General features: G+C 38.2%; 1 protein-coding gene across 1 annotated transcript in view; it reads left to right on the forward strand.

Annotated features, from left to right (window-relative positions):
* Positions 1-12092, forward strand: part of DNAI1 (dynein axonemal intermediate chain 1) — a 309175-nt gene that overhangs the window by 69660 nt on the left and 227423 nt on the right. Inside the window, exons 2-3 of the mRNA XM_044678118.1 lie at positions 822-920; positions 8460-8540. Coding sequence (XP_044534053.1) covers positions 822-920; positions 8460-8540 — 180 coding nt within the window. The remainder of the gene's footprint in view (positions 1-821; positions 921-8459; positions 8541-12092) is intronic.

Here is a 12092-nt window from a genome sequence, read left to right on the forward strand (position 1 = left end):
AGAAACCACATTTGCCTTTGGAGCCAAGAGGACAGATACTTTTCCAAGCTGCGTATGGCAGACTTTAAAAAAATTGTAATTAAAAGGCAGTCTGATTTAAGTGCAAATCATCACAGCACTTAAATTTAAGGCAGAAAGTGCCTTGAACTCTTAAACTTTTTAATCAGAGGTTTGCTTTTTTAATCAAAGGGAACTATATCAGGCAGAGAAGTTTAGATTCCCTCACTGCAGCAATCTGTTTCCCATAGTTGAATGAACAGCATGATATATTTTGATGTTTAACCTACTTAAACTATGAGCTCTGCCAGAGGGCAGCAAATCTTGGATGTTTGTTTCTTTTAGGGTGTAAAATGTTCTGGGAGAGAATGGCTAACCACCCATGCCCCATATAGCACTACTCAATCTAAATGTGTTTGAAAAGATTCTGATTAGAAACTTATGTAACAATAATTTTAACACCAAAAAAAAAAAAGTAATTAGATGTCATTTGTGGTGCCTTGGGGCAATTAGAGCATAGACATGAACTGCTTTGTTATAATAACATGTTAGCAGTTTATAGCTGATTTTGAAACAAGAGAACATAGCCAAGGAAATTTAGCTTTTGAATCCTAAGTAGTAAAAACAGAGTGATAAAAATGCAGTCTCTGGGAGGTTTAGTAAAAAAGATGTTCTTCTTTAAGACATATTTTGCCCTTTCTGAGCTGGATCAACCAACCTGGCCAATCTGAGCACTTGCATTAGAATATATGATTTCCAGAATGGGTAGAACTCAAGGTCTCAGTTATGAATGTCAGTTAACTAATATGTCTTTTTCTGCACAGGATGAGGATGCTGGTCCAGATGTGGGAGAAGGCTTAGATGAATGGGCGCAGTCCAAGTCACTGCTCAGGCCTCCAGACCAGTTGGAACTAACTGAAGCTGTGAGTACATTTTTGTCTTAGATTCCAGCCTCCTCAACCCCTTTTGTTATCTTTTCTATCCGTTGTTCTTGATTTTCAATTTGTTCAACTCTATGTGACCCCATTTGGGATTTTCTTGGCAAAGATAATAGAGTGGTTTGCCATTTCCTTCTTCAGCTCATCTTATAGATGAGGACACTAAGGCAAATAAGGTTAAGTGACTTGTCCAGAGTTACAGCTAGTTAAGTGTCTGAGACCAGATTTGAACTTGGAAAGATTATTCTTCCTGACTCTGAGAATGGCACTCTATTCACTGTACCACCTTTGCTGCCCCAGATATGTTTCTATCCTGACTGAGTAGGCATTTATTTTTCCTAGCAGTGGAAATCCTCCATTCATGTGCCCAAAGGATTAGAACACAAAACAGGATATCCATTTCTCCTGTACATTCATTTTATAAAGAACAATTTTAATTTAGCTTTGAAGAAGACCTTGCCAGCTTTGATAGTGGGACATTCCAGAATGTTTCAGTCACTGGATAGAAGGAAGTATATACCCTTGTGCTACTAGGTGTGTTTTGGGTTGTCATTTGTTTTTTTGTCATCATCCAGTAGGAATTATTGCAATGTTAGGTGGAAACTTCTGTCAATTCCCCTGACAACTTTTGCCATTGTGAGCTGCTAAGTGGTTTTCTTTTTTTTCCACGACTGTTGCTAGTTTAGTGCGAGAGCAAATTTCTCATCTGACAGACCTTGTAACCAACCAGTCTCCCAGGGATAACTTCCCGGAAATGTATGATACACCTGAGAGCCTTAAAGGGGGACTAGTATTGAGAAAACTGAGATCCTGTGACTTAGCTGGAGTCACACAGATAGGAAGTGACCTTGGGAAAGGTACAACCCCTCTGGGTCTCATTTCTTCATCTATAAAATGAGTGGGTTGGACCAGATGGCCTCTGAGGTCTCCCAGCTCTAATTAATCTCTCTAATCCTAGGATACTGTGTTATTTGATCATTCAGAACTTCACAAACGGTATCATAGGATCATAGATTTAGGACTGGAAGGATCCTTAAAGGGCATCGAGTCCAATCCCCTCACTTAACATATGAGGAATCTAAAGCCCAGAGATGTTAAGTGACTTCTCCAAAGCCACCTAGCTAGTATGAGAGATAAGATTTGAATCCAAGTCTTCCTGACTGTAATACTAGAACATTCTATATGCTACATCATACTACCTCTAGGAGTCCTCCCTGAGGAAAATAATGTGAATATTGTCTTTGGTCCTCTCTTAAGCTTTTCTTGCTGCACCACATTTCTTCCTTCTTCATAACCCTCCCTCCTCTTAGATTTAGATGCTTGTTATCTTCCGGTTGCCTTTATCTCCCCTTTACATCAAGACCTTCCCTCAGGGCAGAATGTGATGCCCTTCATTTAAACTATCATGCTTTGTCTAAGTCATTGTGTTCCTTGTCCTGGAAGAATTAGCATTTAAAGTCTACATCAGTCCAGACTGAACAGAAATTGTAAAGAAAGAATACAGCCAGGTGACTCAGTGGATTGAGAGCCAGGCCTGGAGTTGGGAGGTCCTGGGTTCAAATTTGCCCTCAGGTGCTTCTTCACTGTGTGAGCCTGGGCTAGTCATTTAACGTATCCATTGCCTATCCCTTACTGCTTTTCTGCCTTGAAACTGATATATAATGTTGATTCTGAGATGGAAGGTGAGAGGTTTTTTTTAAGAAAGAAAAAAAGAATATATAGATATTTGAGTTGTATCAGCTATAGGATGTTTGACTCTGTGGTTCAGAGCAGGAGGTGTAGCCATGCTTTTTGAGTCAAAGTTTGGAAATGGATATCGGCCCCCATGTCACACTTTGCTTAGAGGGCTGGAACAGGAATGAATAACAAAGTGTCTATGAAAGCATTAAAAAAGCTACTTTAGATTGCTTGTTACGGGAATGATTAGCTATCCTTTGAGGAGTTTTCTATAGCTGTGCATCCCCTGTATTAGGCCAGTGTCCAGCACATGCAATGACCCCATAGGCCAATAGGAGAGGCTTGCTCCTTTCCCTTTGGGTTGTGGTCAGCCAAAGGTACTGAATCGATGCTTCTTATTTTATTGTTGAATAACAGAATATTCATTGCTAGGTAGGGCATTGATTAAGCACTTACAATGTGTCAGGCACTACGGTGAGTGCTGGGAATACATATATAAATAAATAAGACAGTCCTTTCCTTCAAGGATTTTACATTCTGGTGAGGAAAGACATCACATAAAGGGAATCCAGAAAAGGAAAGGCAGAGAGGGAGGCACCAACCAGGAGAGTAGGGCTTGGGACAGGGAAGAGAATGAATATTTATATAATGCCTGCCATGTGCCAAGCACTATGCTGAGTGTTTTACAAATATTATCTCATTTGATCTCCAGTGTAGGAATATGGTTGGGGAGGAGCCGGAGACAAAATCTTGAGAGTGAGCCCAGTCAGGAGTGAAGTGTGTCTGGTTGGAGCCCCTCAAGGAATGATGGTTCAGGCTGGAGAATTACCAGTCAGGAAAGTGGGTCTCAGGGAGAAGGTTTTTCCAGAGTGGGAAGGTGATTGGCAATGAGGTGGAAAAGTAATCCAGGAAGCAACATAGTGGAATACGGAAGCTAATTCTGTACTAGATGCTTAACTAACCACATATACCATATTAATATAGATAAAATGTAATGTAGGCATAATGGAACATAGAAACTAATTTCAGAACAGAAAATGAATATACACGATAGGATATGAAAACCAATTATTGCTACAGGAGAGGATGTAGGAAGTAAGCAAGTATATTCCATTAATTGTTCCAAAAATAGTTCCTATTACTTCTTGATCAGTCATGGGTACCAAGAAATCTGTCCTGGCCTGAGTACATGACTTAACCTGCCTAAGACATTCTCTTAACTATTATGTGGAGTCACATCTATAACTCACATATACTGTAGAAATAAGAAAGGACCCAACCCCATCATTTTACTATGGCTGTGGAATAAAAGGTTTATCTTTATTAAAATAATTATTCTAGCATTATAGGGAGGAGGGATTTTGGTGGCAAGGGAAACTTTATTTAAATTTTTTGTTGATACTTTTCTGTTTTTATATCACATTTGCTTCTGAATAAAGCCTTCCTCCCTTATCTAAAAAGCTGTCTTTCATGACAAAAAAAAATTTAAAGAGATGGGGAAAAAGCTCATAGTATATGTGTAACCTATCCCATTTCTGTAGTGAAGTCAATTAATTACAGTTCTTCATCTCTTTTCTAGGGCTAAGCTTGGTCATTATAATTACACATCATTCAGTTTCATTTTTTCCTTCTGTTTATATTCTAATAATTATTATGTGGCACTTTCTCTCATATGATTTTTTTAAAGTTCAGAGCTTAATACTTTTCAAAAAGTATTTATATGTATAGATGTATATACAGCAGTACCCCAAAATAGAATTCTATATGAAACTTCTTTTATAGCATTTGCTTTTTAAAAAAAAATTTATATAATTATACACATTATTTTCAAAACTGTCCTGATTGTGTCTCCTTCTGTTCTCTTCTGTGCATTTAAATTTTTTTTGAGGGGGGAGAATCACTATTATTAACTCCTCTTGCTGCCGTCCCTTCCCAATTAGGGAGGGAGGGAGGGAGGGGGAGAGAGAGGGAGGGGGGGGAGAGAGAGAGAGAGAGAGAGAGAGAGAGGGAGCGCGCACGCGCCAGCCTTTGTAACAAATAATCAGTCAAGCAAATTGAATCTTCATATTGGTCATGTCCAGAGATGTATGTCTCTGCACCTTATGGCCCTCACTTCTCCATCAGGATGTAGGTAAAGTGCTTCATGGAAGGGTCCTCTGGAGACATAGTTGGTCATCTCTTTGATTTGAGTTCTTCAGTCTATTTTTCTTTACTGTAAATGCCCTTGTACATAGCTAGGCCCCAATTACCTCAAGTAAGGAATTCCTGAAGTGGTCGCTTGTATTCAAATTTGCACTGCATGTTTCCACTGGGCTGGAACCAATTACTATATTTTTACATAATACAACTTCAAATAGCACAAATTCAAATACATTGTGACTACTTCAGGGGATTCTTTATTCTCTCTAATTGGGACCTTAGCTGTAAATTGTTCACTCTGCATCAGTTCATACTACCTGGGATTCTCTGAAGTTGTCTGTTTTCTCATTTCCAGGGCAATAATATTTTATTCTATCAATATGCTATGATATATTCAGTCATTTCATAATTGATTAGGATATTCGTTATATCTATGGCAGGTGAAAGAAGAAAAATTGAATAGACAAAAGTTTAATTTTCAGAGCATTTCAATTTATTAAGCAATGCATGACAATTGCCTAACAAATTGGAACAAGTTCCCTTCCTCTGCTTAGGGTTGTACCTCAAAAAAAAGGGAAAAAAGACTTTTATCCATTAAAAATAATTGATCAAAGATTAGGGACTTTCCAGATTGGGAGGGGAGAGTCTCAGCTTGAATTATTCTTTCCAGGAATCTCTCTATATTTGCATTATTTCTTGTAATATTGGTTGACATTTTCTTTGGATTATTCATGTCTTCAACTTTAGTTCCTGAACTGGGGCTTTGTGCAAGGACCAACCTCCATTCCATCTGCCTCCCCTCCTGCTTGATTTCACACTGGGTTATTATGCTGACCTCTATCTCCAAGGGTTAGGTTGCCCAGGATTTTTGTGGTTGAGTATTGGATCTTCAGAGCTCTCATTGAAATCTCAGGACAGTGTTAGGGACTTTAAAGCCTCAGGCTATCCTGCCCTACGCACTGTGAAACTTGCTAGCTTTTGCCCTTTCCCCTGCTACTACCAAGAATTTCTGAGGTCTTCACCCTGGAATCTTTTTGACCATCTGGGCTTTCTCTGGGGAACCTTCCCTCTTGCTGCCTCCTTACACAGAGCATAGCAGGCTCTCTCCCCTTGCCTCATTTCTGGTTGCAAGGGCACTGACTTTGCCGGAGGGACTGCCTCTTCACATGGCTTATGGCTGAATCTTTCTGCAGTCAGAGTAGAATAAGTCGCATACTGTAGTTTTTCGCTTACTTTCTTGATCATTCCTTGGTGTGATGTATGAAGTTCAGGGTTTAACTGGCATAAGTATATTGGAGCTAGGTAGTCTGCCTCCCATTTAGGCATCCACCATTTGAGTACGTTGTGTAGTATTTCTTAAGGGCTATGACACAGAACATAAATTTCTACCCAATCTGGAATGACTTTTAACATCAGTGCAGTGATAGACTTTGTGTCTGTTATTCAAGGACCAGCTTAGCAAAGTTCAGAGAGACTCACTACCAAAATTTAGTTTGTCTACTAGATGATGAATTGTTTGGACCATAGCAATTTATGAAGACTGTCTACTGAACAATGGAGGAATTATGCATTAGTGGGGAGGAAATCACATACCCTTTGAAATAGCATTGATGTCCTTTATCAAGCCAATATGGTGCAAAAGAAAAGCCAATCTTAAATACTATAGTATAGTTGAAATGAGGTTTGGTCCTATAAATCTTTTTTAAAACTCATATTGGCAAGAAAAAGAGTTGGGAGAATTTGATCTAAATGGCTATTGGTGTATGTTGCTTGGCTATCTTCCAAGGGTGGTAATGTGGGTGACCTCTATGAAGCTGAAATCAAGCACTTGGAATAGTATGTTAGCAAATGTACATTGCATCAGACCAGCATGTGAGGATAACCTCACCCTGTAACACAAAGTTATTGTATCCTTCATGTCAGATTCTATGTCTATCTAATACCTTCAACAAAAGTTATGTTCTTCAGGCATGCTGAAAATATTGCCACACTTATTTAAGTGACTGAAATACAAAGCATTCTCTTTTTTTGGGGGAGGGGGGTAATTATATCATGGTATGCCTTGAGAGTATTGAGAATGAATTTAAACAAACATTCATTCAATATGAATGTTTCCCACTTTAAATCCATTAGCCAAGGCTCACCAGAAAATGAACATCATTTCTTTATACTCACACCTTGTGTTTGACCCAAAATCCTCACCTTAGTCACTAGGTTTGTCTTCAGATGACTTTTAATTGCTTACATATTTAGAGCAACACTTAACAGATGAACCACTGAGGAAAGTCAGAGGAATGGGCTGCAGGGTCTGAGGGTAATTATGGAAGACGAAATCCAGAAATGTTTTGAGTAATGTCTCAAGAAAGTAAAATGTCTAGTTTTAAGGTGGCATCTCTCACTTGAACATATGATTTGTAATAGGTTCATTTACAAATTAGTTATATGTATTCCTTGTATAATTTGAAAGGTTTCCACAAAGACTAGCAAATAAAGTGAAACTTTTAAAATGACAATTTTATTTTGTCTATGTAGAGATAGCCAACCCAGATTCTTTTAAAGTAGGTTAATCAAACACTGACTTAATAAATGTTGACCTATTTATGTAGCTGTAGAGTCACAGAATTTAAGAGTTGGAAAGGAACTGAGAGATGATCTAGCCCCAGTGTGTCTCAATGAACTTGGCCACCCACTGGGACTTGACATAGATTGACAGGTCTGTAAATACGGATCACTGTGGTCATGGTGAAACCTAGGGGTATGGTATACTCCTATGATAAATAGGAACTGGGAAAATTCTCGAGCAAAAGAGAGGAAATTCAGCCCATTTTCATATTTGAAAACATCCCATTTAATAAATATCTTTGTATATAATTTTATATTTAATATTTTAAGCAAAAAAAAAAAGCACTAGCAACAAATTTTTCTCATGGAAAAGGATTTACAATCTCCAGAATATTAGAGTTTTGCTGAACATGGTTTGGGAAATACTATTTTAGTCTGTTCCTTCATTTTAACAGGCAGGGAAACTTGAAGTCCAAAGAAAGTAAATCATTTGCCCAAGAATACAGAGCACATTAGTGCCTGAGCTGGGATTAAATTCTCATCTCCTGACTCAGCCTTTGTATTTTCCCCTGAACCTCACTACCTCTGTCTGTGCCCTAAGAAGTGGTTTGCGCTATTCTGGGTGTTGGAGCGATAGCTAAATTATAGGCTGGACACATACATTAGAAATCCCTTCTATCCCAAGGGAAACTTCCTTTGAGCACAGAGTTTTACACAAAGCTCAAAAAGTCTGGGAAGCATGACAGGAATGAAACTTTGCTAACAGGAGAAGGAGAGCCGCTGGGAAAGGGAGCCTTCTTGGCTCACACATGGGTTTCTCCTTGCAGATTTGATTGTGTGTGTGTGTGTGTGTGTGTGTGTGTGTGTGTGTGTGTGTGTGCTTTCTCTCAGTAAAAGAGTGAAAACAGTTGGTAGCTAATACATTCCTCAGCCTGAGTTTCATTAACCTTGGCTCTGCCTAGTGTTGCCCTCCAGCTCTTTAGAAATGTGGTCCCCAGAAGTGCCTGATCGGAAACATAGGGTGTAATGTCATCTGTGTTTGTGGAACTGTGTGAGAAGTTTTCTGGTTTTTTACGGGACTTATGCCAGTCCTCTGCATGGAGCATGTTTTTTATTAATGTCTTTCTCTGTATTTCTGCCCCATAGGAGTTAAAAGAAGAAATCACTCGCATCCTGAGAGCCAATAACCCACATGCTCCCCAAAATATTGTCAGATTCAGCTTTAAAGTAAGTATGTCACCCACACCCCTAGATGTCTGGGGCTATCTGCTGTAGCTTGTGTCAATGGTGACTAGTTCCAGTAAATGATAATTTCATATGGCAGAATCATATGGTGAATTTCAAAAACTCTCATAGAGTTAGTGTTAGGACCTTGGGATTTTTCTAGGAATTTGCTTTCATTTTTCTTTTTTCAATATTAATTTTCCTTGTGATCTTGTGCTAAGGGATTTTAGGAATTTCTGTGTATCTTTTTCCTGAAACCCTTTATCTTCTGTCTTAGACTGAAGAGCAGTAAAGGGTAGGCAATTGGGTTTAAGCGATTTGCCCAGGGTCACGCAACTAGGAATTGCCTGAAGCCATGTTTATCATTTTTCTAGCAGCAAATTCTTCTATAGTGCTGTAGGGCTAGATCAAATATAGATTTATAGAATTTTAGAACAAAAAGGCCTTTGGGATCAACTCATTCAACAGATGAAGACAATGAGAAGTTTAGTGACTTACTAAGATATTTCATTTAGTTTGTGGCAGAGTTTGAACTAATGATGATGAGGATGGTGATGTTTGCCTCTAATGTTATATAGCCCTATTTGCAAAGGACTTCACACCCATTATCTCGTTTGAGGCTTACAGTAGTCCTGTGAGATAGGTATAATAGGTGCAAGTATTATTGCCTTCATTTGATAGTTGAGAAGGCTGAGGGTCAGAAAGGCTAAGAAACTTTCCTATAGTCAAACAGAATGCCAGAGGTGGGATTCAAACCCACTTCTTTCTGACTTAAAGTCCAGCGATTTGTACATTGTTTCTTGCTGTCCCTCAAGCCTAGAATGATGGCCTAGAGCTCAGCTACCCCAACTCCCAGCCCAGTGCCCTTTTTTCTATACCACATCTACTACAATTCCCACAGCTCCTAGGAATTATCTGAAAAGTTTTATGTGTGTATGTATGTATAACCCACATGTATGTCATACTATATGCTGTGTAAATACTTGCATAAAGATGACTCTAGGACCACTTCTTCATCCTACTGTGCTCTCTATCAGGGCTACCTAGCTGCACAATACACATGCACACATGTGTGTATATACGTGTTTGCATCCATATGTTACCTCACTGCATTCACACTGTGTATGTATATATATATATGTATATATATATATATTGTGTGTGTGTATATATGTGGAGGAAGAAGAGAAGAAGGCTTGTGTGTGCTTATGTGTAGCAAGGGAACATAGTAGATAGCAAGGTGTTCTTAGAGTCAAGAAGACCCGAGTTTGAATTCTTCTTCACATATATGTACCAGCGAGGTATCCATGGATACATCATTTAGCCTCTCTCAAGCTTACTTTCCTCATCCATAAAATGGAGATAATAGTACCTTTCTCACAGAATTATTGTGAATATCAAAAGAAATCACATATATAAAACACTTTGAAAATCCTAAAGTGCTCTATAAATGCAGGCTTTTCTTTTTGTTGTTATACTAGATGTATACATATATTTGACTAAATTATTGAGATTATAAATATAATAGGGGTGCCCAGGGATTGTCCTGATAATTTTCCTCACTGGATAAACCAATAAGGATTTTATTTTAGCATTGATGGCATCGCCTTTGTAGAAGGTGTCAGATTTTTCATTGTCACAGCTGATGAAGATGGTTTGGTATGTTTTGAATATGCCTCAGTCCGATCACATGTTGCTCTCCCTTACAAATTCTCCACCCTGCCTGTTTCATTTCACAGTTTCTTTCCCACCTCTATCTAGAAATCTATTCAGGATCTAGGGGCCCAACTCAACTATATACCATCTTTTCCTTCAAGGAGGCTTTCCTGATACCCTCCTATTATTGTTCCCCCTGAAATTCCTTTGGATTCATTTTGCATGCCTTTTTGTACTTCTCTGGGTACATGTTCTGTTCCCTTCTCCCCTTTCCCCCACTCCCTGGGAGATATTCCTTGAGATCAGGGACCATTTTGTTTCTGTCTTCATATCCACAGTGCCTGGAACAGTGCAAGTGCTTAATAAATGCTTGTTCGATTCATTTACTTTTAAAAGCACTTGATATGGTAGAGTAAAATGCTGCCCTAGAAGTTCTCCAAGCCCTGTAAGTTATCTTCTATGCATATATCAGCATCATGCAAGATCCCCAACAGGATTACTGCCATTAATAATTAATCATTAATATCTAGGGAGGTAAAAATAAAATTAAGGAGTGAAGAGAGGAATGCACTGGGAGAAGGGAAAGGGAAAGATAGAATGGAGTGAATTATTTCACGTAAGAGGCACAAAAGTTTTTTACATTGGACATTGGACAATTTTTACATTAATGGAGAGTGGGGAGTGGACAATGTTTGAACCTTACTCTCATTGGAATTGGCTCAAAGAGGGAATAACATAAACACTCAGTTGGGTTTAGAAATCTATCTCAACCTCCAAGAAAGTAGGAGAGGAAGGAAATAAGAGAAGAGGGGCATACTGATAGAAGGGAAGATGGATCAGGGGAGGCAGTGGTCACAAGTAAAACACTTTTGAGGATGGACAGAATGTGAAGGAAGAAAGGGCAAGATAAACAGGGAAAGTAGGATGGAGGTAAATACCCAATAATCATAACTGAGAAAAATTTTACAGCAAGTTTCTCTGATAAATGTCTCATTTCTCAAATATAGAAATGACAGAGCCAAATTTATAATAATACAAGTCATTCCCCAATTAATAAATGGTCAAAAGATATGAACAGGCAATTTTCAATGAAGTAATCTAAACTATCTATAGTCATATGAAAAAATGCTCCAAATTTGATTATTGAAATGAAAATTAAAACAACTTGGAAGTACTATCCTACAACTATCATATATGTTGGAGGGGATATGGGGAAATTGGGACATTAATGCTCTGTTATTGGAGGTGTGAATTGAGTCAACTATTCTGGAGAACGATTTAGAACTATGTCCAAAGAGCTATAAAACTGCATACCCTTTGACCCAGGAATACCACTACTAGGTTTTTTTCCCAAAGAGTTAAAAACCAAAAAGGAAATCTATATGTACAAAAATATTTATAGCACCTCTTTTCATGGTGGCAAAGAATTGGAAATTGAGGGGATTCCTGGCTAAACGACTGAAACAAGTTGTGATAAATGATTATACTATAAGAAGTGATGAGCAAGATACCCACAGAAAAGCTAAGAAAGACTTACATTAATTGATGAAAAGTGAAATGAGAAGAACAAAGAGACTACTGCATACAGTAATGGCTATATTGTGCAATGACCAATTGGAATGACTTAGCATTTCTCAGCAATATAATGACCCAGGATAATTTCTAAGGACTTATATTGAAAAATATTGTTCACCTTTAGAGAAAGAATTGATGGAGGCTGAATGCAGATCAAAGCATACTTCTTTAAACTTTCTTTATTTTTCTTGTTTTAAATTTTGGTCTGTGTTTTCTTTCGCAACATGACTAATATGGAAATATGTTTTGCATAACTACACATGTGTATCATTTATCAGATTGTTTGCTGTCTCAGGGAGGAGAGAGTGGAGGAAGAGAATTTGG

The sequence above is a fragment of the Gracilinanus agilis genome, chromosome 1 (genome assembly GCF_016433145.1).
Source record: "Gracilinanus agilis isolate LMUSP501 chromosome 1, AgileGrace, whole genome shotgun sequence".
Classification (NCBI taxonomy): Eukaryota; Metazoa; Chordata; class Mammalia; order Didelphimorphia; family Didelphidae; genus Gracilinanus; species Gracilinanus agilis.